The sequence below is a fragment of the Vicugna pacos genome, chromosome 23 (genome assembly GCF_048564905.1).
Source record: "Vicugna pacos chromosome 23, VicPac4, whole genome shotgun sequence".
NCBI lineage: Eukaryota > Metazoa > Chordata > Mammalia > Artiodactyla > Camelidae > Vicugna > Vicugna pacos.
In genome coordinates this window covers 5,526,164-5,549,885 of record NC_133009.1, presented here as the reverse complement: position 1 = coordinate 5,549,885, position 23,722 = coordinate 5,526,164, and the positions used below count along the sequence as shown (strand labels likewise).

The window sequence follows — 23,722 nt, the reverse complement described above, 5'->3', positions numbered from 1 at the left end:
GGCTTGTACAAGGCAACTCCCGTCCCCTCTGCCAATGTCAGAGTCAGAGCCCTGGCCCAGGGGTGGGTGACGTTTCAGAGCTGCAGGGCATTGAGAAGTCTTTGATGGCCCTCTCCTACAGGAAGACCCAGTTCCGAGAAGGACCATTTCTCCTCAACCGTCTCCCATCCCTGAGAGAAAGCCCCCTGGTCTTTCCAAACAGGCAAAGGGAATTTCTAATTCCAATCAGGAAAAACCGCTGTCCCAGCTCAGCGACACCTACCTCCCCAACTTTCAAGCTTTCACAAATAATTGATCAGCTACAGAAATAGCTGCTTTCCTAGTCAATAAAATTCTAGAATCTTTAGAAGTTGGGGACTTCAGAGATCAACTAATCTGATTTTCCACCCAAAGCAGAAATTCCTCCTAGCCACAACTTCTGAGCCTCTATCTCCATCTTGCATCTCTCTCCCAAATTCCAGACCTCTTCTACCTCTTATCTCCATTGGAGGGCTAAGCGCTCCCTAGCTCCCCCACCCCCTCCACCTGCAACCCTCCCCCTTCTCAAGTAGAAGACACACCATCCCTGAAGTCCTTCAGGTCACCCCCACCCCTGGCTATTCTCCACAAGCAGCTAGAGGAATTAAAAAAAAAAATCCTTCGTCAGATTATGCCATTCCTTTTGCTCAAAACCTTCCACTGGCTCCCCATTTCACTCAGAATAAAAGCCATAGCCTGTAGAATGGCTCATAAAATCCTAAGTGATCTACTCCAGCCCCCCATCACCTCTCTTGACCCTCTTTCTGCTGCTCCCACCTTAAGGTCTTTCTGTTGTCTGTTCCCTCCACCTGGAACACTATTCAACCAAATGTCTGCATGGTTAGCACCTTCCCTCGTCTAAGTCTTTAGATAAATGCCACCTTCTTTGTGAGTCCTTCTTTGATCCCCCCCATTTAAAATGCTATTCCCAGGGAGATGGTATAGCTCAGAGGTAGGGTACATGCCTAGCATGATGAGGTCCTCGGTTCAATCCCCAGGACCTCCATTAAAGTAAATAAATAAACTCTTAATTACCTCCCCCTCAAAAACAACAAACAAAAAACCACACACACACAAAACAGAAAATGTTATTCCCTGTCTCCTCCCCATTCTCCTCATACTTATGACCTGTTAATATACTATAAAATTTATTATGCCTACTGCTCTAGCTTCCTCCACTAGAATGGAAACCCAATAAGGGCAGAGATTTTTATCAGTTTTGTTCACAAATGTATCCTCAAAGCCTAGAACAGTGTACACTATAGGTGCTCAATTAATAAATACTTATGAAGGAATGAATGAACACATTATACAGGTGACTGCCTTATCAAGCTGCATCCTGCATCTCAGTAGCCCCCACCCATTGGTGGGCTCTGAGCCATGAGCCTTTTTCAGAAGACCACCACTGTCGTCTATTATTTGGTTCCCCAGCCCTCAGTCTCCTCTTCTGCTTAAAAATGCCCAGGTTCTTCAGCCAACCCTCTGTCCTGGGCCCATCCCAGTCCAGACACACTCTGGCTGTCAGTCAGTCTCCAGATTCTGACTCGCAGAGCTGACCGAGAAGCTCCTCTAGAGGGGACAGCTGTACCCCACAGGTCTGAATTGGCACAGCCCCTTCCTACCAGCCCACCAGAAGGGCCCATGGCAGCCCTACTGGATGGGGCCAAGGAAGAAGGGAAGGGCTCCTCCTGACGTGCCTTGAGGGTCTCCCCCGTCCACCTCCATGCAGAGGGGGCTTGGCACTACCTACAGAGGGGGCTTGCACTCAGGGACGGCCTCAGTGGACTTGCCCGAGGAAAGGGCTGAGGTGGGGAGAGAATTCTGGTTAAGACTTATTTGTTGATTTCAGAAGGTCCTTTCCTGTCTCTCAAAGTTGCCCCCGGTTGTTGTCTGGGTTATTCACATTCCGGAAGCGCTGATGTGGCACTAAATATTCCTAGGGCTCCAGACTTACCCCCTGGGGCCCAGAGTCATCTCTCTGAGCCTGCTTTCTGGAATGTTTTTGGTATGAAGCATCCTGGCAGGTGAGGGGAAAGGTGGTGCAACGTGGGATCCACATCCTGAGCCGGGGTCTCCTCGGGGCTGAAGTAATAGACGTTCTCTTTCTCTTTCCCATCTAGAGTCTCTTTTCCCAGCAGGCTTCCCCACATCCACCCCCTCTCCTGCCCGCCCCTTCCAGCCCCTGGCTTGGAAGAGGCTGAGCAAACAGACCACAAAGAGGACAAAGATCTCGGGACCAAGTACCTAACACCACGCTTCCTTCCCCTTCCCAGAAATTCCATCCTCCCCCAAAGGTGCTAGCAGGGGCTGTGGCCTCTCCCTCCCCTCTGTGCCTTTCCACACTCAGGTTTCCCTCCCTCTCCCCTCCATCCTATCTCCCCACTGCAGCATCTCCCTTTCGAAGCTTTGGAGGTGAGGGGAAAGCATTTCCGGGCAGAAGGAATTGCCATACTCCTTGTGCCTAAGACAGAGTGTGGCGCGTAATAGAGTCTCAGTAAGTATTTGTACTTTCACTCACTGATCTCCTGACTCTCCAAACCCAACCTAGCTCAGGTGACCCCCCCTCACTCAGATCTGGTATCCCCCAAGACTGGATTTGAGTTGTGGTTTTCCCATCTGCTAACTAGGCAAGTTACTTTTAAGTTTTCGAGTCTCAATTTCATCTTCTGCAACTTAAGAATGATAAAAATTGTGCCGGACTAACAAGGCTGTCCTGAGCTTTAAATAATACACCAAGTGCCTGATACATAAGTACCTAAATGGTAGCCCTTATTATTCTCTCCTAAGTTGCAACTCTTTTCCATCACCCCAACTGCCCTCAGCGTTATCTGAACTGACAATTTTTCTATAGAGTTTTACTTATTTTTAATGTATGCTGCCTTGCTGTCCAGTCTGCAGCCTCCTTGAGGTTAAGATCTTACGTGCTGCATCAGGGACATAGCAATCACCTCTGTCCTTCAAGAGCTAAGCACACAAAAGGGCTTGAGTCCTGAGTCCAGTGAATAAATGAGCAAGGTCAACTCCACATCTGAACTCTGAGCTTCTTGGGTAAAGACCCTCCATTTTATTTTTGCCGTGTCTATCTAGAGCCTAGCCCAGAGCTCCTGCACTCAGTAGGACCTCAAAGGTATCGGACTGAGACCCCAGTTGTAGCTTAAGCAGTTTCTTGTTTACTCTTCCGTCTTGATCCCAGGGTTGCCTGGCTCCCCACTTCTTCCCCAGACTCAGTGACTTTGCCAGCTCCCCAGATGCAGGGAGCGGGAGGGAAGTGCAGATGCTCCACACCGGCAGGCGCTGATGGCTGGCGGGGAGGACAGGTGTACGGTGGAGCAGGCAGCTGGAGCTGGCTAGGACTTGGGATGTTTGGGGGCCTGCGAACAACGGGTCGGGCAAGTCATGGGGGAGGGAGCCTGCTTGAAGCCGGAGCCAGCCGGCTGCCTGCCTGCACTTTGTCCTTATCCTCCCTTTCATCCTAGCCCTCAGAGCCCGGGAGTTTCTCAATGGAGCGGGCGTCTGGGGAATGCTCTGCAGGGGGTGGAGAGGGACAGCCAACGAGGGGGGCATTCCGAGCATTCTTTGCTTCCTCTAGGAGTCAGGCGGTGGGGGCGGAGGGGGGAGCAGCTGCCTGGCACTGGAGGGTGAAGGATTTCTTTGGAGGGAGAGAATAAAGGCGGTGGGGGAGACTTCAAGCAGCAGGGGACTGAGCTGGATGGGGGAGGGGTGGGAGAAGCGAAAGAGCGGCGTGGGGGCGGGGCTGTATAATCTGCCAAACCCGGGGCTTTAGTGCTAACCCCAGGGAGAGCAAATTGGGATCCTCAGCTCAGGGCTCTTTCCCACCTGTGTGCTTAAAGGGGCGAACTGCTGATGGAGGTGTAACGGGGAGCCTTTTGGAGTGGGGAGCTAGATTTTTGTTGTGTTTCGTTTTTATTATGCAGGTTCCCTATTCTCTAGCCGTGACAGTCCAGGGGAGTGTATGTTAAGAGAAAACTCAAAGGTCTGCACCCACTTCCCCACCCCCCAGTCAGAACCACAGAGGCTGTTTTCCACTCACCGTTCTGGTTTTAATGAGATGGTTCTTTCCACCCACAGAAGGAAAGAGGGACCATCAGGTAGACGAAATCAAGGCACGGAGTGAGGGGGCCAGACACCACTTGCAGACAGTATAATGGGATATGTAGATTTATAAAAGATTCCCCCTCCACTTCCCCTTAATCAGTCGAGAATCATTGCAAAACTGTGTCTCTCTGCACAACATTTAGATGGCACAGTGGATTTCCCCAGAACACAGTATTCACATTATCGAAGATAGAAGGCTCACTTTTTAAAAAAAACAGTGTTGAAAACATAAAAATAAATAAGAACATTCTAGGGCCCAGAGAAATAGACATGGCCATTCTCAGTAGCAGGAGCAGCTTGGAGGCCGGAGAAGTTCAGAGTCTTTGAGGTCCAAGGTGGGGTCCAGCGGCATCTGGGCCCCTTGAGATGAAGTCCAATAGCAGCCTGAGCCTTTTCAAGTCCTTTAGATTCATAGCAGCGACTCCAGGAGGCTTGGGCCAGGTTTGGAGGAGGGGAAAAGGGAGAGAACCTTTGAGGAAACAAGAGGTTGCGTTCTCTTACTGCTCAGGTAAGTAAGGAAGGGCAGGCGTTGGGAGGACATTTCCAGGACACCCCAGGGTGTTAGGGGTGCCACATTTCAGTTTGTGGTTGGTGGAGATGGGAATGTATGTGTGAATGAAAGAAGAGTTTCCACCCCCACCTCGGCAGGAAGGGACCATGCAGGAAACTTTCTCATTACAATAAAGGAGATGAGTGCTAAGAGCGCGCTCTTTCCAGATCTCTGTGGCCCTACTATGTGTACAAGAAACAGGCAACGGGGACTCGGCCACGGGCCTGCCCCTCTACTTCTCTACTCTTTTTCCCTCTACTATCTTCTTGGTTGGATGGGGCTGAAGACATCGAACCCTCAATGCACTTCACTTGCCCACTCCCCACGTACAGCCCTCCCCAGGGCTCGATTGCAAACCCTCTCAGCCTTCTGGGCTGGGATGTTGGTCCTGGGTGGCAGGGAAGAAGGCTGTCTCCCCTGAGGGTGCAGCCAGCTGCATCTTAGAGCCTGCCCGGGCGGGGCGATGCCCCCACCCTCAGCTGAGCTCTGAGCAGACCCCCAGTGCCTGTTGGCAGGCCTCTGCCCCTTCCTGGCAGTCCATCAAGGAAAAGCAGCTCTCCCCCAAGGGGTCCTGCCGCCAGCGCCTCAGGCCTCTGCTTCCAGGGCCTTCTGAGGGGGGCTTCTCAAGCCCCAGGAGGTTGTCCACAGACACGCAGCCCCGCAGTGGGGGCTCAGGGAGCCGCTCAGGCAAGTCCAGCTGGTCAAAGGACTCAGAGGACAGGATGCTGTCCTCACTCACAGCCCCTGAGGGGCGGCTGGCCCGGGCTGGAGGGCGAGGTGAGGCCAGTTCATCCAAAGAGCCGAAGGTGGCGGGGGCGGGGAGCTCCAGGGCTGTGTGGGAGAACTTGCCGTTGTGTTTGAGGATGCCCTTCGGATGGAGCAGCAGCCCTGAGGCTGGTGGGGGCTTGTGCTCCACAGCATCCCCACTCACAAACACGTCCCCTGCATCCAAGAGCTCCCCAGACTCGCTGGGTTCAGGAGACGAGTAGTAGCCAGACTCACGCTGGCGAGACTTCTTGAGGATGCCTTTCTTGGGGAGCAGGGGGGCAGCCTGTCCTGGGCTTGTAGGGACGGGGCTGAGCTCAGGGCCCTCCCTTGGTGCCTCCGAGCAGGCCGACGCCTTCTTCTTGAGAATGCCTTTCGGCAGCTTGAGGGTGCCCTTGCCAAGGCGAGGGGAGCTGTTGGCAGCTGGGTCCCCCTGGAGAGTCTGGGCCATGTCATTCTCTTTGCGGGACTTCTTGAGCGAATGCTGGCGCTCCAGGCCGGAGGTGATGCTCCCACCTCCAGGCGTGTGCTGCTTGAAGAAGCTGCAGACCTTGGCCCCATTCTCCAGGAGAGGGCGGGAGGACCTCCGGAGCCAGTCAGCCATGGAGGCCCGGCCAGAGTCACTGCCCGGGTGCCCTCCCTCGTGCAGAGCCTCCTGCTCTCCAACACGGGTGGTGTAGCCCCAGTTAACCCACCAGTGACTGGCCACATCCTCCAGGGTGGCCCGGCGGGTAGGGTTCACCATTAACAGCCAGCGGATCAGGCCACAGGCATCTAGAAGAAAGAGAGGGAATTCAGATTCGTAGCCACGAGCATGGGCACCCATAGCCCGCCTCTCACTGGCTGACCCCCATTCGTGCTAAGACACGGCTCACTCTTGTGTCAGACAGGTCCACTCCCACCAGGGCTCCACACACGCCACAGCCCAGGCCGGCTCCCCACAGTCTCCAGCTTTCCTGGATTGACTCCGCCAATGTCTGCTTCTGCCCCTCGGCCCCTCAGGACCACGGCCCCTTTGTTAGCCAGGTTTGTATGTTAGTGTGCATCCTCCTTTGCTGCCCTGAAATGCAACCCTCTGAGGGTAGGGACTGCTCAAGAGTAAACCAAGGTTCTCACACCCTGATTCTTGCCTTCTACATTGTACCTGAGGGGACAAAAAGATTTCTAAAGACAAGGACAAAAGCAGTAGGAAATTGGAGCAAGGAGGATCTAAGTTAGACCTTAGGAAGCACTTCCCAAATATAATAAAGTATGCCCATAAAGGAAGGAAGAGCTATCCCTTCCTTCCTCTGAGGTCACAGACACAGGAGGCAGAGAGAGGACAGCAGGAGGTGGGGTGGAAGTTACCCTCATCTCTCTGGGTGGCTTTCTTCATTTTACTGTCACTGTTTAATTCCTGCTGTGGAAATTAGCAAAGGACACCCCAGGCCTGGATGAGAACACCCATATGCTCACTCACCGGAGGGTTTAGGCGGCTGCCGATAGGCCCCATTGCTGATCTGTTTCACCAGCGTCTTATGGTCCTGCCCATCAAAGGGCATGGTGCCATGCACCAGGATGTATAGGAGAACACCTAGGGACCAGCTGTCCACCTGAGAGAGAGAGAGAGAAGGAGAGAGAGAGAGAGAGGGAGTCAGCAAGAATGTTCTCATGCCACAGGCTGGAGGGCTTCCAGCCTCACATTCAATACCATGGGAAAAGAGGGGCACACTTTGGAGAACTCAGAGCTCAGTGCATTCGAGAACCACCTCCTTCTCGCACCCAGGGACAGAGAGGGTGACACTGCAGAAGAGACTGAGGTTCGTGGGAAGAGGGGTAGTCAATTGCCTCCCCTTGGGAGCGGCAGCCACAAACACAAGGTCAGTGACAAGGTCATCCCTCTGGGCCAGGAGTGGATGGTTGTGACAGACACCACCTCTCCAGGGAGGTTGGCTGGGGACTGGGAAAGGTAATGGGAACTTGGGAAGTGGGGGCTTAGAACCAGACTGGGAGCAGGAGACTCAAACTCTCGTTCCAGTTTTTGCCTCTCGCAGTGAGAGACCTGGCCTGGCACTCCTCCGGCAGGGAGGTGAGTTCTGAGCTCTGAAAGAGGGAGTAGCTAGGAACTAGCGCACCTGTCTCTGGATCTAAGCCAGTGAACGGCCGACACTCACCTCTGGGCCCGTGTAGGGCTTCCCGTTGACGATCTCGGGTGAGGCGTAAAGGGGGCTCCCGCAGAACGTCTGCAAGAACTTGCCTTGGTGGTAGAGGTTGGAGAGGCCAAAGTCAGCGATCTGCAGGATTGGGTCACACGTGGGCAGGGGTCACACCAAGGCCTGGCTTGTTCTGTAGCTCCCAGCTGGCCCCTCTCTAGACCGGGGGAAACCCAGGCCCCAGCAGGAGGGAAGGGTGCCCATGACCCCTACCCAACACTGGGCACCGCCGACATAGCTCAGGCCCTGGAAGAGGGGGCCCTGTGGAGGCTGCACCAATGAGGAGTGCCCAGGCAGAGGTGTGTCGGGGCGCCAGGTCCTCGCTGTTTCCCAGGCACCTTTGTTCACACTGTTCGCCTTTGTCCATCACTCCAGGGATGCTGTCTCCTGCCTGCACACATCCTCCTGACCCAGCAAGCCCACCTGCCAGCCCACTTCCTCCAGGAAGCCTTCCATTGCCCTGAGATTTCCTTCTCCCATGAACCCCTACAATTTCCAGTGGCTCACAGTTGCCCCAGCTTGTCCACCCCATCTCCTCTTACTGCCACGTTCCTTGTGCTGACCTCCGGCCCCCACCCCGTCTGCAGCTCCTAGCGCAGGTGTGACCCATGGGTGGGATGGCCACTGACTGACTGAAGGAAGGGTCTACCAGTTGGAGGGGGAGAGTCGGCCTCTGGTGCCAATGCCGGGGTGCTCAGAAGCACGCTGCCCACTGCTTGGGCTTGGGCTGCCCTTCCCAGCAAAGGGGCTCATCTCTCTGCCCACACCTGGGCAGGAACGTGGTGGACGGGGGTCAGCCCAGTATAGCTGAGAAGCCATAGTGAAGGCAGAACAAAGACGACAGCCATGGTTATTTATAGCCCAGTAGATGGATTCTTCTTATGGGACTTTCTGAGCTACCTTATACTGAGGGCTTGAGAGGCTCCAAGCCCATCTTCTCGCTCCTTAGAGAGACTCTTCCCCAGCTATTCTTAAACCGAGGCTGAGGCCACTGCCCTTCTGCTCCCCACCTCTTCATCCCCAGCAGAGGGCCATGTGTGCCCAGGGTGGGGCTGTTGATGAACTCTGGCTCCTTCATTTATGGTTTTATTGGTCTCTTATCAAGCAGTTACCAGTTGAAGCCCGTAATGAGGCAGGTGATTGGTACAGATGGGAAAGTTCGTGTCCACCCAGGTTATGTGGGCTTATGGGCTCTGGTTTCCCTCCCCCGGTCAACATCAAAGCAAGCCCCACCTGCTCCGGGAATTGGTTAGGGGCATGAACTCAGTGCCAGGGCACCTCAGGGCATAGGTCAGGAGCCACTTGCAAAGGGACTATGACCTGGGTTCAGAAGGATTCTGAGGAGGGGTCTGAGTGCAGAGTCCGAGCCCTCCCAGGTACCTGCAGGGGCCAGCCCTTGCCACCTCCCCCTGCCAGCCCTGAGACCTGGGTTTACCACATCAACGTGAACTTCTCAGACCTAAGTTTAACTAATTAGGCATGAGAATTCAGCAGCTGCAGAAAGCAGGAAGCTGGCGGGGCAGTGCTTGCTGTGGTGAAAGGTGCCAAAGGACTACCTAACTGCGGCTGCGTGTGAGCAGGTGTGTTTGTGCAGGCACACAGGTGGGGCGGACTCAGGCTGTGACTTCTGCTTGCCAGTCCCAAGGTTACGAGCAGAAGCCAACCCTAGACCTAGACTCCGGTCAGCCTGGTAACATCAAGAGTTCTAGTCAGGGAGTCAGAGGAGTTTGGTTCCAACTCAGGCTCAGCCACTCACCAGCCATGGGACCTTGTGCAAGTCATTCCTTATCGTGAGGCCTCAGTTTTCTTTTCTTTTTCATACATATATATTTTAGAGGCTTCTGTCTTGTTTATTCTTCTCATCCGGGGGGGGGGGGGATAGGCTTATTTACCTATCTATTTATTTATTTTATGGAGGTACTAGGGATTGAACCCAGGACCTTGTACATGCTAAGCATGAACTCTACACCCTTCCCTCAGTTTTTAATCCACAGAATAAGGTGCTGGAATGGATGATGGTGGAGGTCCCTACCAGTACCAATATGTAAGTCTGAGCTTTGCTCAGCTCCTTCTAGAACCCCCTAGGGGCTTCAAGATGCCTGGCTAGGGGCAGTGCAGACAGGCTGGGGAGGGGTGGGGGAGTGGCTTTAAACAAGAGGTGGGGCTCACCTTGATATTTCCACTGGCATCTAAGAGGATGTTCTCCAGCTTGAGATCTCGGTGGACAATCCCGTTCTGAAAGAGGGAGGGAGGAGAGTCAAGAAGGTCACCAGGGAGGGGAGGACACAAGGGCATGGTCTGAACAGTGAGGTAAACACAAAGGGGGCCGAGTAGGGGTGAGCACAGGTAGGTGGGAATGCCCATCTTTACTGGCACATAGCACAAAACATCGTGGGCCCTTCCATCCTGGGCCAAGAGACTCAAAGCCAGAGACACCAACATTCCCTAGTCTGAGTCCAGAATTGAGTCTTGCTTCTGCTTCTGTCTTCCTGTGTGATCCTGGACAGGTCATGGAATCTGGTGCAAACTGGCTCCCGAGCCCCAGGGACCAGCCCCTCAGAACAGGGCTGGGGGAGGTGGCTGCTCACCTGGTGGCAGTAGTGCACAGCGGAGACAATCTGCCGGAAGAAATGCCGGGCGTCGCGCTCACTGAGCCGCTGCCGCTCGCTGATGTGGTCGTACAGGTCACCCCGGCTGGCGTACTCCATGACAATCACGATCTTGCTGCTATTCTCAAACACTGGGGCAGAGCAGGGCAGGAATGTCAGGCCCCACCAGAGCCCACTGCTCCCCACTGGGGGCCGCATAGTCCTCCCTGGCTGCAAACCAGACAGGACCTTCCTCTAGAGACATTTGCTAATGGGGCAGGAGGGTGGCTTTTGATGCTCTTGACACTTTCCAGTTAAGGCCAAGGCCCACCCTCCCTCTCCTTGGAAGTTCAGGCTTTTGAGGATTCTTAAAACTACCCAGCAAATTCTGAGACATCACTGAATGAGTATGAAAAGTCACGTTCTCTGGTTCAGAATCCAGCACTTTTTTACCCCGTGACCTTGGGCAAATCTCTTCTAGGTACATCAGTAAGAACGTAGGTTTAGGGTTTGAATCCTGGTCCCATCACTTACTAGCTGGGAAACTGTGGCAAGTTATTCAACCAGTGTGCCTGAGTTCCTCACTTGAAAAGGGATGATAATAGCGACCTCACAGGGCTGGGGTGAGAAATAGATGAAAGTAAGTGATAGACAGCTCTCGGGCTGGCTGAGCAAGCTGCTGCAAGCAAGCCCTTAATAGATGGTATCTACTATTACATTTATATCAGCATCCTCATGCATAAATTTGAAGAATCATGTCCTTAGTAATGCCTGCCTTGAGGATTAGAAGAGGAAAACAAGTGTATGAAAGTGGTTTGTAAACTGCAAAGTGCCATGCAGAGCTGAAATAGTCATCACTTTTAACATCTCTGACTTCCCATCCAGAGTATTCAAGCCAGGGCCTTGTACACAGAAACACTCTAACTATTCGGTGATTAATTGATCGGCTGGGGTCCTGGCAGTCAGCCTACTCCAGCTGGCTCATCTCCATGTGTGGGAGGGGCCCTCTTGCCACCCAAGGCCTTGTCTTGCCTCCTGGAAAAGTAGGCAATGGCTGGTTCCCCAAACTGGCCCTTCTGCTGGGTATGTGTCAAAACATGTATGTTGGTGACATGGCATCTTTGTGTCAGACGGGTCTTATGAGTTTGGCTTGCTCAGCCAGCCCCAGCGTGATTGCTGTCTAGCTTGTGAGGGGGAACAGAGGGCGCAGGCTTCTTCCAAGCAGGGGACCAGCTCCGGGTCAAATGGATCCATGACCAGGAAGACTGCGCTTTCCCCCCCGGGAGCATCATGGCCCGGCCTGCTGGGGGTGCCCAGCTGAGGCTCCACCCCTGTGGTTCCCCACATCTCTGCAGGCTGTGTGCAAACTTTGTGCCCTGAAATTGGGGGTCAGGAGCCAGCCAGGGCCCATTCTGGAGAGCAGCTAGGTTAGTGGTCAGTCCCAGGACCAGAACCTTGTCCCAGCCTAAAACTCCTGAAGGCTGTGGCAGAAGGGGATGGATCTGGGGGAGCCCTGCTAGATACACTGTTAAGCTGTGACATCCCAATATGTGCTGCATCTGAAGATGTAGTAAGTAGAAGCCACATCCTAAGCTTCAAAGCTCAGTTCCTAGACCTAGCTGGAGATAGAGGTGTCAGGGGGAATTCACATGTACACACACACACAGAGACACACACAGACACACACACACACGGAGCCCAATCACCAAGCTCAGCCTGGCTTAACCAATACCTCTGTCATCTGCCCACTCTTCCCTGGGGGAAATACACAGAGAGACAATTCGCCTTCAGAGCCACTTGCCTGGGCTCCCCATGGGACCAGCTCAGGTCATGGGGCCATGTCAGTGGCTCTGCCCCGAGTCGTCCTATAAGCATAACTTGAAAGAGGAGACCACTCTTTCTTCCCACCAGGAATAGCAGACCCAGGACAAAGCCACAGGCTCCCTTCCCTCCATCCTGCTGCTACTGCCTTTCCTTGTTTCCTGTCTAACTGATATTATGTAACGGCTGGAAGCAGACAGGTGTGTGTGGGAGGCTGCTCCCCCTCTTTGCCACATCACCCTCTCTGGCTTACTTTGTTGTCTGGGTCGCAGGGAACAGGGAAGCTGGAGAGGAAAGCCAGCACTGATGTCAGACCAAGAGGAGGCTGAAAGAGACGAGGTGGGAGCCAGCCCCATGGGGGAATGATTCAGAGGACAGGAGGTCTGGCTCTTGGGATGCATGAAGGAAAACAGTACCCACGCACCGGGGACAGGTGCAGGTCTCTGTATGTTTCAGCCTCCCCCGGATTGCTAAGGATCTCATTGGTTTGGGGAGGCAGTGTTCAAGTCTGGAAAACCTAACAACAAAAATGCCAACAGTCTGCGGAATTCCTCGCACGCGCCGAGCACTTGGTGACTTGTACTTTGATCTCTGCACCAACCTTGTGACGTAGGTGGGGTTATCCCGTTTTACAAATGAGGAACTGAGGCCCAGAGGTTAAAAGAGTTGCCCAAAGTCATACAGCTGGGTTTCAAATCCAACTTTTGCTCTTAAGCCTGTGTGTTTTTTACTTCCTTGTGTCATCTGTTCTGATTGCTCCTACGCAAACACACACACACACACACACACACACACACACTCCCAGGTTCAAATACTCTGCCCCTGTACCTTCATGGATGGCAATGATGTGGGGGTGATTGAGTGACGACATGATCTCAATCTCTCGCCGAATGTGCATCAGATCTTGCTCATCTTTGATTTTGTCTTTCCGGATTGACTTGATGGCCACCTGGGAACAGAGAATGCAAGAGAGTGAAGAGAAAGGTCTGGTAGGTAAAGGCGTCCCCAAGGACACTCTGAGAGCCCTGATCCTGGTGATGTGCCTACAGGTGCTACAAAGGCCACAGGGCGCACCCAGAGAAGCCTCTCCATCCTTCAGTGGGGCAGGTGGCAGAGAGGCTGGAGAACACCTTCTCTAGAGAAGGCTCTCACTAGGTTAGGTGCAGTTTATGTAGCAGGAAGGAGAATGGATCAATGACCTTATTCAGAGTCCACAGATGCAGAAGGTAGGTAACAACCTGCATTTGTAAGGCCAATGCTTTATGATTGCAGATTTACCACATTCCACTACAAGGAAAGGACTGGGCGTGTTCTGCTCACCACTGGATAGCGAGCATAGTGCCTGGCACACAGTAGGGGCTGAACAACCATTACTGCAGCAGTCAGTGAACCAGCCCTCACAACAACCCTGGGAGGTTGGCACAGAAAGCATCATTACCCCATTTCCAGGTGAGGAAGCTGGTTCCTAAGGAAGGTAAATGACCTGCTCAGTCACGCAGTCACTAACGGGCAGAGGGGGTGGCACTATTGACCATCTGATCCTGCCTCTGGTACTTTTTCCTTCATAATGTCCATTAATGGATGACTGGCTAGAGAAAATATGGTATATTCATCCTATGGACTATTATTCAGCCATAAAAAGGAGTGAAGTACTGATACATGCACAGTATAGATGACCCTTGAAAACACGATGCTCAGTGCAAGAGGCCAGGCGCCCAAGGACAAATATTGTACAATTCTACTTACATGAGGTACCCAGAGTAGGCAAATGCACTGGACAGAAAGGAGGAGAGTGGTTACCAGGAGTGGGGATATTGGAGGTGGGGGTGGTGGGACAGCAGGTTATTGTTTAATAGGTACAGAGCTTCTGCTTCAGATGATGAAAAGGTTTTGGAAATGCACAGTGGTGATGGTGTACAACATTGTGGATGTGTTGAATTGTACACTTAAAACGATTAAAATGGTACACTTTATGTCATGTATGTTTTACCATACACATACATAAAAAAAATCACAAAAAAGTTATGGGGGAACGGGGTGGGAAGGAATAAACTGGGAGTTCGAGATTTATAGATACCTCGATATATAGATATATTCGTATATACATAAAATGGATAAACAAGTTTATACTGTATGGTACAGGGAACTATATTCAATATCTTGTAATAACCTATAATGAAAAAGAATATGAAAATGAATATATGTATGTATATGTATGACCAAACTATTATGCTGTAAACCAGAAATTGACACAACATTGTAACCAATTATACTTGAAAAAAAAAAGTTATGGTAAAAATGCCAGTCTCTTCAGTCTAGGTAAGTAATGTCGCTCCTCCGGCAACAAACAAACAACTAGACAATTAAACAAAGTCCTCTGGGCTTTGCTATTGTTTGTAAAGGTGCAAAAACCATATAAAGATTAAACTCTCTGGCTGGTATGTGTGGTGGGTTCAGGAAGGGTGGAGTGAGGCAAGAGGAAATGGAGAAAGAACTGCCAAGAAGCAGTTTAAGCAAAACTCCTAGGAACAGGGTTCCTGTTCCACGGCACTCAGCAGCGAGGGTGACAGAAACCAACTGCGGCTTGTGGTGTATGGAGAAGGCATCGCGTGGGGAGTCAGCGGACCTGGACCCTCCAGGCTCTGCTGCTGTCCTGGTGGGCAAGGTCCACCCCCGCTCCCAGTTTCAATTTTCTTTTCTGTGAAATAAACAGGCTGGGCTAAGATGTCAGAGGTGCTTTCCCGCTCCAATTGTGTGAAATGACCGTATAAATGCCACGGGGCCCTTGGAGGCTGCAGTGCTGGCATCAGGTGCTGGGCGGGGATGGGGTGGGGTGTCACAGGGCTGGTCAATTCCTGACAAGTCCTATTCAAGGACATAAATGGTAAATACAAGACTTCCCCTTCGTGGGAGCCAGGCAAGTTATGAGAAATCTGAAGGCGCAGGCCGAGGAAAACAGCGCCTCATTCATTTCCCAGGAGGGTTTGCCTCCCCTCTAGGTTCAAAAGGAGACAGAGAAAAGGAAACCGGGACTCGAGGGGCGGAGCCTCTAATCCCCCCTTTCACAGGGCTCTGGAGGCAGACAAAGGCTTCCGGCTCGGAACGCGGGCCTCTGTCCCTTTCGGACAGGAATGCGGAACAGCCGTAATCCCGTAAGAGGAGCAGCTCACAAAGCCCTGGGCCCGGTCACCCCGGCAACCGGCCAGGGATGGCGTGCCCTCCGCCCCCGCTCCTCCCCTGGAGCTGCATCCCTGAAAGAGGGGAGGCCCGGCTCTTTGGCCCTCCCCGAGCAGGGCAGGGAGGACAATAGCAGCGGGAGCGGCGGTCACCATGGAGCCTCCTGCCCAAGCCCCTGGAGAGGCCCAGCTGCAGCTGCAGGGGCCGGGCTGCACCTCAGCGCCCTCTTCACCCCGCCCCCCCCATCCCTTCTGCTCCGAACTACTCCAATGAGCTAAGCAGAAAAACCCCTGGCTTGGAATTGGACAGGGGCCGGGGATGGGGGAAGGGGCTTAAATCCTCCAACTATGGGGATTCAACCTGGAGCTTCGTTCTTGAACACCGCTCCATGCCCTTTCCTCTCCCTGAAGGGGAGATTTTATGGACTAGTTCTTTTCTCTCTAAATTCTTTGTTTTAAAAATCAGACACTAGATGAAATACCACAAGCTCTTCAGATAAAGGGCCATAAAAATTGAATTAATAGATCGTTCAAAAAAACCCCACATACCTAGATAATGAAACAGAAATATTTGAGAGTTTAAGATACACACATATACAAACATTAGGCATATTCTGGACGTACAACTGTGTACACACAAACATATACGATGAGGTAAACAGGCTAGGGGACAGAGCTCTAAAGAAGACAAGGTGGAAAAGAAAAGAGGTTTCAAAAAAAAAATGAAAAGGATCTGAGGTGTGCCAAGAGGAGTCCCTGCCTGTATGGGTAGAAGGTATACAAGTTGAACCCTGAGATCCATCTCTTTCAACTCTGGAAGCCTATGATTTGATTTGATTTGATTTGATTTTTGGTGGCGGTGGTAATTAGGTTTGATTGATTGATTGATTGATTGATTTCAGTGGAGGTACTGGGGATTGAACCTAGGACCTCGTGCATGCTAGGCATGCACTCTACCACTGAGCAATAAATACACTCCCCTTTGGAAGCCTATGATTTTAAATCAGAATTGTTAATCTTCAAGAGACAGCTCCATCCTCCTGCAAGCTCATGCTCTGGCCTCAGGGGGCTAGGTCAAGGACCCCCATCCCGCCCCCTATCCACCGCCCCAACCTCCATCAGCTATGTTAGGTCTTAGGAGACCACAGCTTGGCTGACACGTCCCAGGAAGGAAACAAGTTAGGTCATCATGCCTCCACCAGTCCCCAAGCAGGTTACAGACTAGAAGAGTGATGTGTCACTGCCCTTGTGGGATTAGCACCTGTGCCCCCACCTATGCCAGCCTCTATGGACAGGCCTCTAACTATCTGCTGGTGAGTCTGTTAAAGTACGTGAGACACAGCAACAGCTCAGGCCTAGAAGGGGCTCAGCATACAGAAAGCCTTCAACAATTGTTTACCAGTTAACACAAATCACAAAAAAATATTTATTGGCTAAGTCACTGGGCTGATCCCTGACTGATGGGATCAGTGCCCAGATAAGATTTTCTGCCTTTCTTCCGCGGCATGGGTGGAGAGTCAGCCTTGTTTATGACAACTCATTTTGAGGGACCTTTGTTCTCATCTGCAAGATAGTTGAGCAATCATTCTCTAGTATAAAAATATAGTGACTAGAGGAAAGGAAGAAGAAAACAGTCACTGAATGGATCAGCCAGAGGACGCCTGCCTGGAGACAGTCCTGGCTCACCCCATGTAATTATTAGTAAAAATCCTTTTTATCCTCCGGAGCATTCAAGGTGAGATGTTATGGTAACTGGCCACCCCCACCCAGAGGGGGCAGGAAACCCGGGCACAACAATGACACAGAAATGTGACGGCCAGCTCAGAGGACGCGGATCGAGAGCCCAGGCATCTGATCTTTATTTGCCCCTTTGGAACTATGCAACTCAAGACAGCCACTTCAATGATCTGGTTAACTGGTCTGGCTAGTTTTAATGTCCTCATCTGAAAAATAAAAAGGGCATTTATTCTCCAAACATCTGCTGAAAGCCTATTGCTACGTGCCTGGCACTATGGTAGGTACTGGGGATTCAGACAAAAATCGGACAGTCCCAGTGCCAAGGGCCTCGGATCAGCGGTAGGACTGGCAATTAAGTCAGCTCCAGTCTAGTGTGATGACCACCACAGTTGAGATCCCTTCCTGGCCAGGGGCTCCCGGCACTCTGGAGAGCTTCCTTTGCCTGGAGGATCAGGGAAAACCACCCCAGGGAGAAAACTTTGTCTTAGAACTTGAACGAGGAATACGGTTTGCGGATGAGGGGAGGGCATAGCTCAGTGGTAGAATGCATGCTTAGCATGCACAAGGGCCTGGGTTCAAGCTTCAGTACCTTCAATTAAAAAAAAAAATGAATAAATAAACCTAATTACCCCTCCTTCAGAAAAGGGTGGGGTTTACCAAGGCAAGGTGGGAAGACCTTTGGGGTGGAGGCAGCAACCAGAGAGAGGTTTGAGCACAGGCCAGAAGGAAAAGACCATTCACAAATTTGCACATCAGGACCTAAGAGCTCCGTTCTAAACATTAGTCTTCTCTGCTGAGCTTCTTCAGAAGTGGGCCACCTGCTACTATGCCAGGAAGGGGAGAGCCCAGGAGTTATTACAGTGGGCTTGCTATATCTACGTTAACCTGCCCGAGCAAAATTTCTACTGACAGCAGCCCAGTGATTTTCTTGCCCCTGCAGCCCTGCACATTGGGAAGGCAGCAGGGCTAATTCCCTGTCCCATTTTGTAGGTGGCAAACATTGACATCCAGAAAGGTGGCTCTTCCAAGGTTCCCCAACACACCAAGGCAGTCAGGATCCAAGATGGAGGGGTGTTGCCTGGAGAAAGCTATCATCTCAGAAGACAGAAGTTCCTTGCAGATGCCCTGCCCTGCCTCCACCTCCCTGCCTCTACCTCCCTGCCTCCTACTCCTGGAGAAGGGAATGCCCCACCCTCTGCCTTGGGCCAGGCTGTGCAGTGCCCCTGGCCACCCTCATCCCACTTACAGATACACGACACACTGGAGAGATGGGTGCTGGGGTTACTCTCCTCCCCCCCTTTGCCCCCCAAGGAAATCAGGAAAATAGTCTGGATTCAGGAGAGGAAGGCAGAAGGTCTTAGAAAAAGAAGATTTTGAGGTACTGGTTTCAGGGGCCAAGAGACAGGGTACAAGCTGGGCATCTCTAGTCATAGCTATAGCCCAGAGTTGGAGCCAAGACCCTTGACTCCTCTTTGGCCTTTCATGGAGCAGCTGCCTCCGGAAGGCGGAGCAAGGAGCTGGAGGATGACCCATTTAGATAACGGAGGAGAAGCTGAGCTGGGCTGGCCTGCGCTGGGCAGGGTGGGGATAGGCTTGCAGGGTGGCCACTATCCCACCAAGCCTGCCAGAGAACCAGGCAGGGGGAGGAAGGAATGGACTCCGGGGGGGGGGTCTAAGCCACCTCCCCTAAATCTCATGCTGTGCCCACCGCCCTTTGCCACCTGCCTGCCCACTCTGCCACGCTACCAGGCAAGGCACTTCCCTGCCCAGCTCTCTTGTGTGGTTTGGCCAGAGCCCAGGAACAAGAGTTGCCTGCAGTCGGAGTTTCCCTCCCTGCCGCTGAGCAGGCAGGTGCAGGAGGAGCTGGGAGGGGAGCATCATGCAGAAGAGGCCTTTGGCTGCTGGCCAGGCAGGAGCCCTTCTTTGGATCAAGGGCTGAAGCAGGGACTGGGACTTTGAACAAAGCAGAGATCAAAGTGGTTTGGCTTAGGGAAACTGGGCACAACCCATTCTCTTGCTCGGGGCAGGATAGACCTGGATGGGGGCACCCCCCACCCCGACTCCAGGAGAGGGAGGGTAGGACCTCAGTGAAGCCAGCCTTGCTGGGATAATAACACTGGGTGTCAGCTACTGTGCTGAGCACTTTACATATATTCTTATTTAATCCTATGAGAACCCCACGAGGTATGAATTATTATACTCTCCACTCTACAGATGAGGAAACTGAGATACGGAGAAGTCACATGCTGGGAAGCAGTAGAGCCAGGAGTCTGAACGCCTGCAGTCTGCTGCTGAGCTGGGCAGTCCTCCTGCCAAGGTAAGAGCCTTGAATGTAGCGTAGTTCAGCTACCCAAGATCCCTCAACACAATCGGTGTGTATGTGGGGGTGGGGGTGGTTCCCAGTGACTCCTCCCACCCTCAGCACGCCTGGAGCTCTGGGAAAGGCGGTCAGAGAAAGCAGTTGGAATGACAAAACACACTGAGGCAAGCCTGGGCTCAGCTCAAAGCCAACTCCCAACTCAGCACTGGTCATCTAGTGCCTGGAGTAGTCGAGTCAGGTGCCTGTGTTGCAGGCATGCCATTCACCAGCCACAGGACAAGTCACCTGCTCTCCCTGGGCCTCAGTTTCCCCATCTGTCAATGAAGGAATCAGTCATTTTCAAACATTTTGAAATCCCACGCAGCAATCCAATATATAAATGAGACAGAAGCACCCTGGCCCCAGATCACTATCCACTTGGACTCCCTTCAAGTGCCTTGTGGCCCCCTTGAAGGTAAGAATTCCATGCAGATCATCCCCAAAGCTTTGGTGGGCACCACCATATCAGGGACCCCAGCAGGTGTTTTTCTTTTTAGGGGGTGGGGTGGTCATGAGAGCTGCAAAAGGCACAGAAGGAAATGTCATCTGGACATCAGGAATGTACTCAGGGCTAGAAGATCCAGAGCAAATATTTGTTTTTCCTTTGATGCCCTCCTGGAGCAGCCATTAGTCCTGCCCACCTGCCCCTCCCTCCGGACAATCCCGTCTGGCCCCTGATAATCTCATTTAGGCAGGCAGGCTGGGAATGGGAAGTGTGCTGGAGAGAAAGTGGGATGGAAGTCGCTCAGCAGGTCTTCCTCTGAACCTAGTCCCCACCAACAGTCTCAGTTCATTCTGAGGGAGGTCGTGGGCTGCTCCCATGCCCCTCTCCCCAGCTGAAGACCCGGAGGCACCAGGTTGGTCTCTCTTCAGGGAGGACAGCGAAGAAGCAGGAATGGGGGTGGAGGGAGGAAGACTCCTCTCTAGAAGTGAGAAACCATTAGGACAGCAGAGCTGTTCTTCAAGGAGAGAGACCCTGAGTAAGTTCCCAGCAGAAGTATAGGGTGGTCTATGGACCAGGAGCTACAGGACAGGTCCCATGCCTACTGATCTTGGCTCCCTGCATATGACAAGAGTTATGAGGCCAGGGAGCCCCTTCTTAATTCTCTTTTTTTTTCTTTCTTTCTTTTCTTTTTTCTTTTTAATAGAGTTATTGGGGACTGAACCCAGGACCTTGTGCATGTCAGGCACGCACTCTACCACTGAGCTATACCCTTTGCCCTCCCTTCTGAATTCTCTCTGTTCTGATGTAATAAGAGCTGGAATCCCTGCCTACAGCCACTGAGGTTTGAAAACTGAAAGCTGGTTTATCTCATTGCAGAATCAATGATATAGCTCTCTCTCTCTCTCTCTCTCTCCAATACACACACACACACACACACACACACGTACACGTACATGCTTGTAGCGACCAAGGTCAAGAGCTTGATGGGATCTCTGAACTTCAATCTCAGTTTCCAGGCCACCTCAGTTTCCCCCCAATCCAGTGTGTCCCCCAACAAGAGGCACGAGCCACAAGCCACAAGCCACAAGCAGCGATTTTCCAAAGCCTGGGCCCAGGGGTCTCAAGCCTGGAGCCTCCCCAGGCCCTCACACTTTATAGAAAGAGAAAGAAAAGGAAAACCAGGAAGTACATGATTGCCCAATAGCTGTAACCTGGCAGCGGGCAACTGGGGACTGTGCCAGGCGTTAGCAGGAAAAACATACTCGCTTCTATTGATGGGGCCATAATCCACTCCCTTTCTCCATCATCCACTCTCCTTCACCAATGAAATGACTTCTTGAATTTCAAACCAGCTACTGGCTGCAAAAGCAAACAAACTGCGGAGGTGACTGCTGCCATCGCTGATAAGGCAGACCATGGCCACACACACCTGCAGACGCACACACATGCACGTCTCATAATCAGCACCCAACTAGACTTCACAAAACAATCCCTAATGCTCAAAGACTTGTTAAAATACACATTATTTGGTCCCATCCTAGACCTTCAGAATAAAATCAGTGTGGAACCAGAGAAGCATTTTAAACAAGCACCAGGTGATTCCTATGCACATTAAACTCAAGTTTGTTAACTTTTAGGAAATTCACTGTCCTTTTGAGGCTGGATTTTCCAGATATAAATATCAGTTCTCATTGTGGGATCTATTGTTAGGAACAATTTAAATTCATATTTGTATCTCATTCAATCCTCATAGCAGCTGTGAAGGAGGCCGTGTTTTCTTCATTTTTGCAGAAGTGGAAACTGAGAGTACAGAGAAAAAGTCAATTGCCCGAGGTCCCACAGATTACTTCTAGTACACACACGTGCACAGCAAATTAACAGGACATATACCTGAAAAGCCGTCAAACCCAAAGGTATTTGGGAGCACAGTGGACCTTGCACCAGAGCCTGGTTCACATTTCCCATAATTAAAAACCTATCATAATGAAATTTGGACTCAGTCTTAGAGCTGGAAGGGACCTAAATGTCACAGGTTTGGGGGTGGAGGGGTGGAGTGGATATCTCCATAGTAGGCTGGGCTGCCAGACTATTAGAACTGAGTTGAGGAATCGGGCATCTCATTCATTTATTCATTCAACCACACACAAATTTACTAACCCCCTATTAAGATCAGGTGCCTTCTACTTCCTCTTTCCATTGCACTCTGTTGAATAGTCTATAACAAGCAAAATTCAACCCAAGTCCCATCTTCTTTAGGGAGCCTTCTCATCCCAAGACAGGACACTATTGGTCCCCTATGCACCCCAATTTGCTTATTTGGTAATCATCACACTCTGGAGTTGCCGGGGTTCTCAGGTCCACGACCACTGTCCCTACAGTCATGGACAAACCTAAAGTGGACACCACCAGCACCCCCGACGGCCAACACACCCGCAACCTCAGCGCGGCAAAGACTGAATGCGGGCAACTCCACCGAGCAAGGCACTGTCCCCCGGCCCACCCTCCGCCACTCACCGCCAGCGGCCAAGCCCCGAGCCCGGCCGGCCAGCGCCGCGAGAGGGAGTCGCACTCACCAGGCGCCCCGAGCTCTCCCGCGCCTTCTTCACCTTCCCGTAGGTGCCCTTGCCCAGGGTCTCCAGGAACTCGTAGCGGTGTCGCAGGTTGTGCTTGTGGTGGTGCCGCTTCACCGCCTGCTTCTTCATCAGGGGCTTGGGCGACTTGATGAGCCCCTCGGCCAGGGGCCGAACGACCTCCGCCGTCAAGGCGGCGGTGGCCGAGGGAGCCGGGCCGGGGCGCCGGGAGCAAGCCAACGACTCCATGGCAAGCAGGAGGTGAGCGAGGGCGGAGGGGGAATCGGCTGCGCCGGGAGAGCTAGAGCCCGGGGCACCTGACCCACAACCAGCCCGGGAATCCACAGCAGCGACTGAGATCTCGACTAGGCGCCGAATTCCGAGTTGTTATAAACGCCCGGAGCCGGAGGCTCTGTCCCCGCCCCCCGGCGCCCATTGGCCTGCTTGCCGGCTGCGTGTGACCAGGGACGTCTGCATTGGCTTGGCTGGTCCCCGGCCCCGCCTCCCCCCTCTGCGCTGCAGGGAAAGGTGTCAGTGGAGCCCCGCCCACCTGGGGGCTCGAAGGGGAGGCGTGGGGAATAGGCGGCACCGGTGGGGGCTACTCGGCGGGTTGGTACACCTGGGGTCCGGAACCTTTGAAGGTCCCTGGGACTGCTCTTGTCTCTGAAAGTCTCTCGGTCCTGGTTAGAGCTACCTGTTGTCCTTGCACTGTGCTGTTCAGATAGCAGGGGACAATCTGACTGCACAAGAGGTCACCAAAGTATTTCTCTGGAGTAATTTGCTTCTCTCATGCCAAAATCCTTAAAGTCACTTGACCACTTTTTGAAGACCATAAGGAGGAAGGAGGGATGGAATGGATGGAGGCAGACTCCAGTCAAGTAGGAGAGGTGGAGAGTTGTTCCATGGTTCTGAGTTCACCAGTCATCCATCAGATCAACCTTAGTTGTATCCCAGAAATGCGGTTCTAGGAAGTTCTTACATCTTCATCAAAGACGGCTTCTAGGGTTGACTGGGTCCCTTAAGATGTGGTGGACTTTATGAAGTGTTGGAAGGAGATGGAGAGAGCCAAAGGGAAATATTGATTTATTAAAAAATACATTACATTTCTACTATTTAACTTGTGTCCCTCAACCTGTAAATGACTGCCCATCCAAGTTTTCCTTTCTGTAATTTTGGAGCCACATAGGTCATGAGGTATGGCGTAGTTTTTAAGGCCTGGAGCAGAATCCCTAGGTCCAGAATTCCCATTCTTAGCGTCATTGAGAGTGAAATGAGAACACGCATAGCTGCTCCTCCCTCTAGGTGGAGTGTAATAGGGAGAAAGGAACGTTTCCCCTTGAGTCTTTTTTTTAATTAAAAAAAATTCTTAAAGTTATTTCTTTGGG

General features: G+C 52.2%; 1 protein-coding gene and 1 long non-coding RNA gene across 5 annotated transcripts; one reads left to right on the top strand and one right to left on the bottom strand.

Moving 5' to 3' along the window:
- Positions 1-4,174: 4,174 nt before the first annotated feature.
- Positions 4,175-22,741, bottom strand: NUAK2 (NUAK family kinase 2). Of its 2 annotated transcripts, XM_072948366.1 has the most exons (8): positions 22,341-22,725; positions 12,879-12,999; positions 10,230-10,381; positions 9,811-9,876; positions 7,603-7,722; positions 6,909-7,041; positions 5,534-6,223; positions 4,175-4,603 (listed from the first exon to the last, which is right to left on the bottom strand). In XM_072948366.1, the coding sequence occupies exons 1-8, from the start codon at positions 22,584-22,586 to the stop codon at positions 4,449-4,451; spliced, it is 1,683 nt and encodes a 560-aa protein (XP_072804467.1). In that variant the 5' UTR covers positions 22,587-22,725; the 3' UTR covers positions 4,175-4,448. The 2 variants fall into 2 exon arrangements, with proteins under 2 accessions (XP_072804467.1, XP_006215546.1); XM_006215484.4 differs by having other exon boundaries at positions 4,462-6,223; positions 22,341-22,741.
- Positions 15,326-21,734, top strand: LOC140688694 (uncharacterized). Of its 3 annotated transcripts, none has more exons than XR_012063422.1 (4): positions 15,326-16,001; positions 19,178-19,280; positions 19,648-19,737; positions 21,559-21,734. It is a non-coding gene; the product is annotated as an uncharacterized lncRNA (long non-coding RNA). The 3 variants fall into 3 exon arrangements; XR_012063420.1 differs by having other exon boundaries at positions 21,521-21,734; XR_012063421.1 differs by lacking the exon at positions 21,559-21,734 and adding an exon at positions 20,471-20,680.
- Positions 22,742-23,722: the final 981 nt, after the last annotated feature.

What these genes read in the sequence shown, in the direction of transcription:
- NUAK2 (XM_006215484.4), bottom strand. Translation starts at nt 22,586, where the DNA reads ATGGAGTCGTTGGCTTGCTCCCGGCGCCCCGGCCCGGCTCCCTCGGCC. An exon ending in CATCATTGCCATCCATGAAG is followed by an intron (nt 10,382 to 12,878) that starts GTACAGGGGCAG and finishes GCTCTGCCCCAG; the next exon opens with TGTTTGAGAATAGCAGCAAG. An exon ending in ATGCCAGTGGAAATATCAAG is followed by an intron (nt 7,723 to 9,810) that starts GTGAGCCCCACC and finishes CCAATCCTGCAG; the next exon opens with ATCGCTGACTTTGGCCTCTC.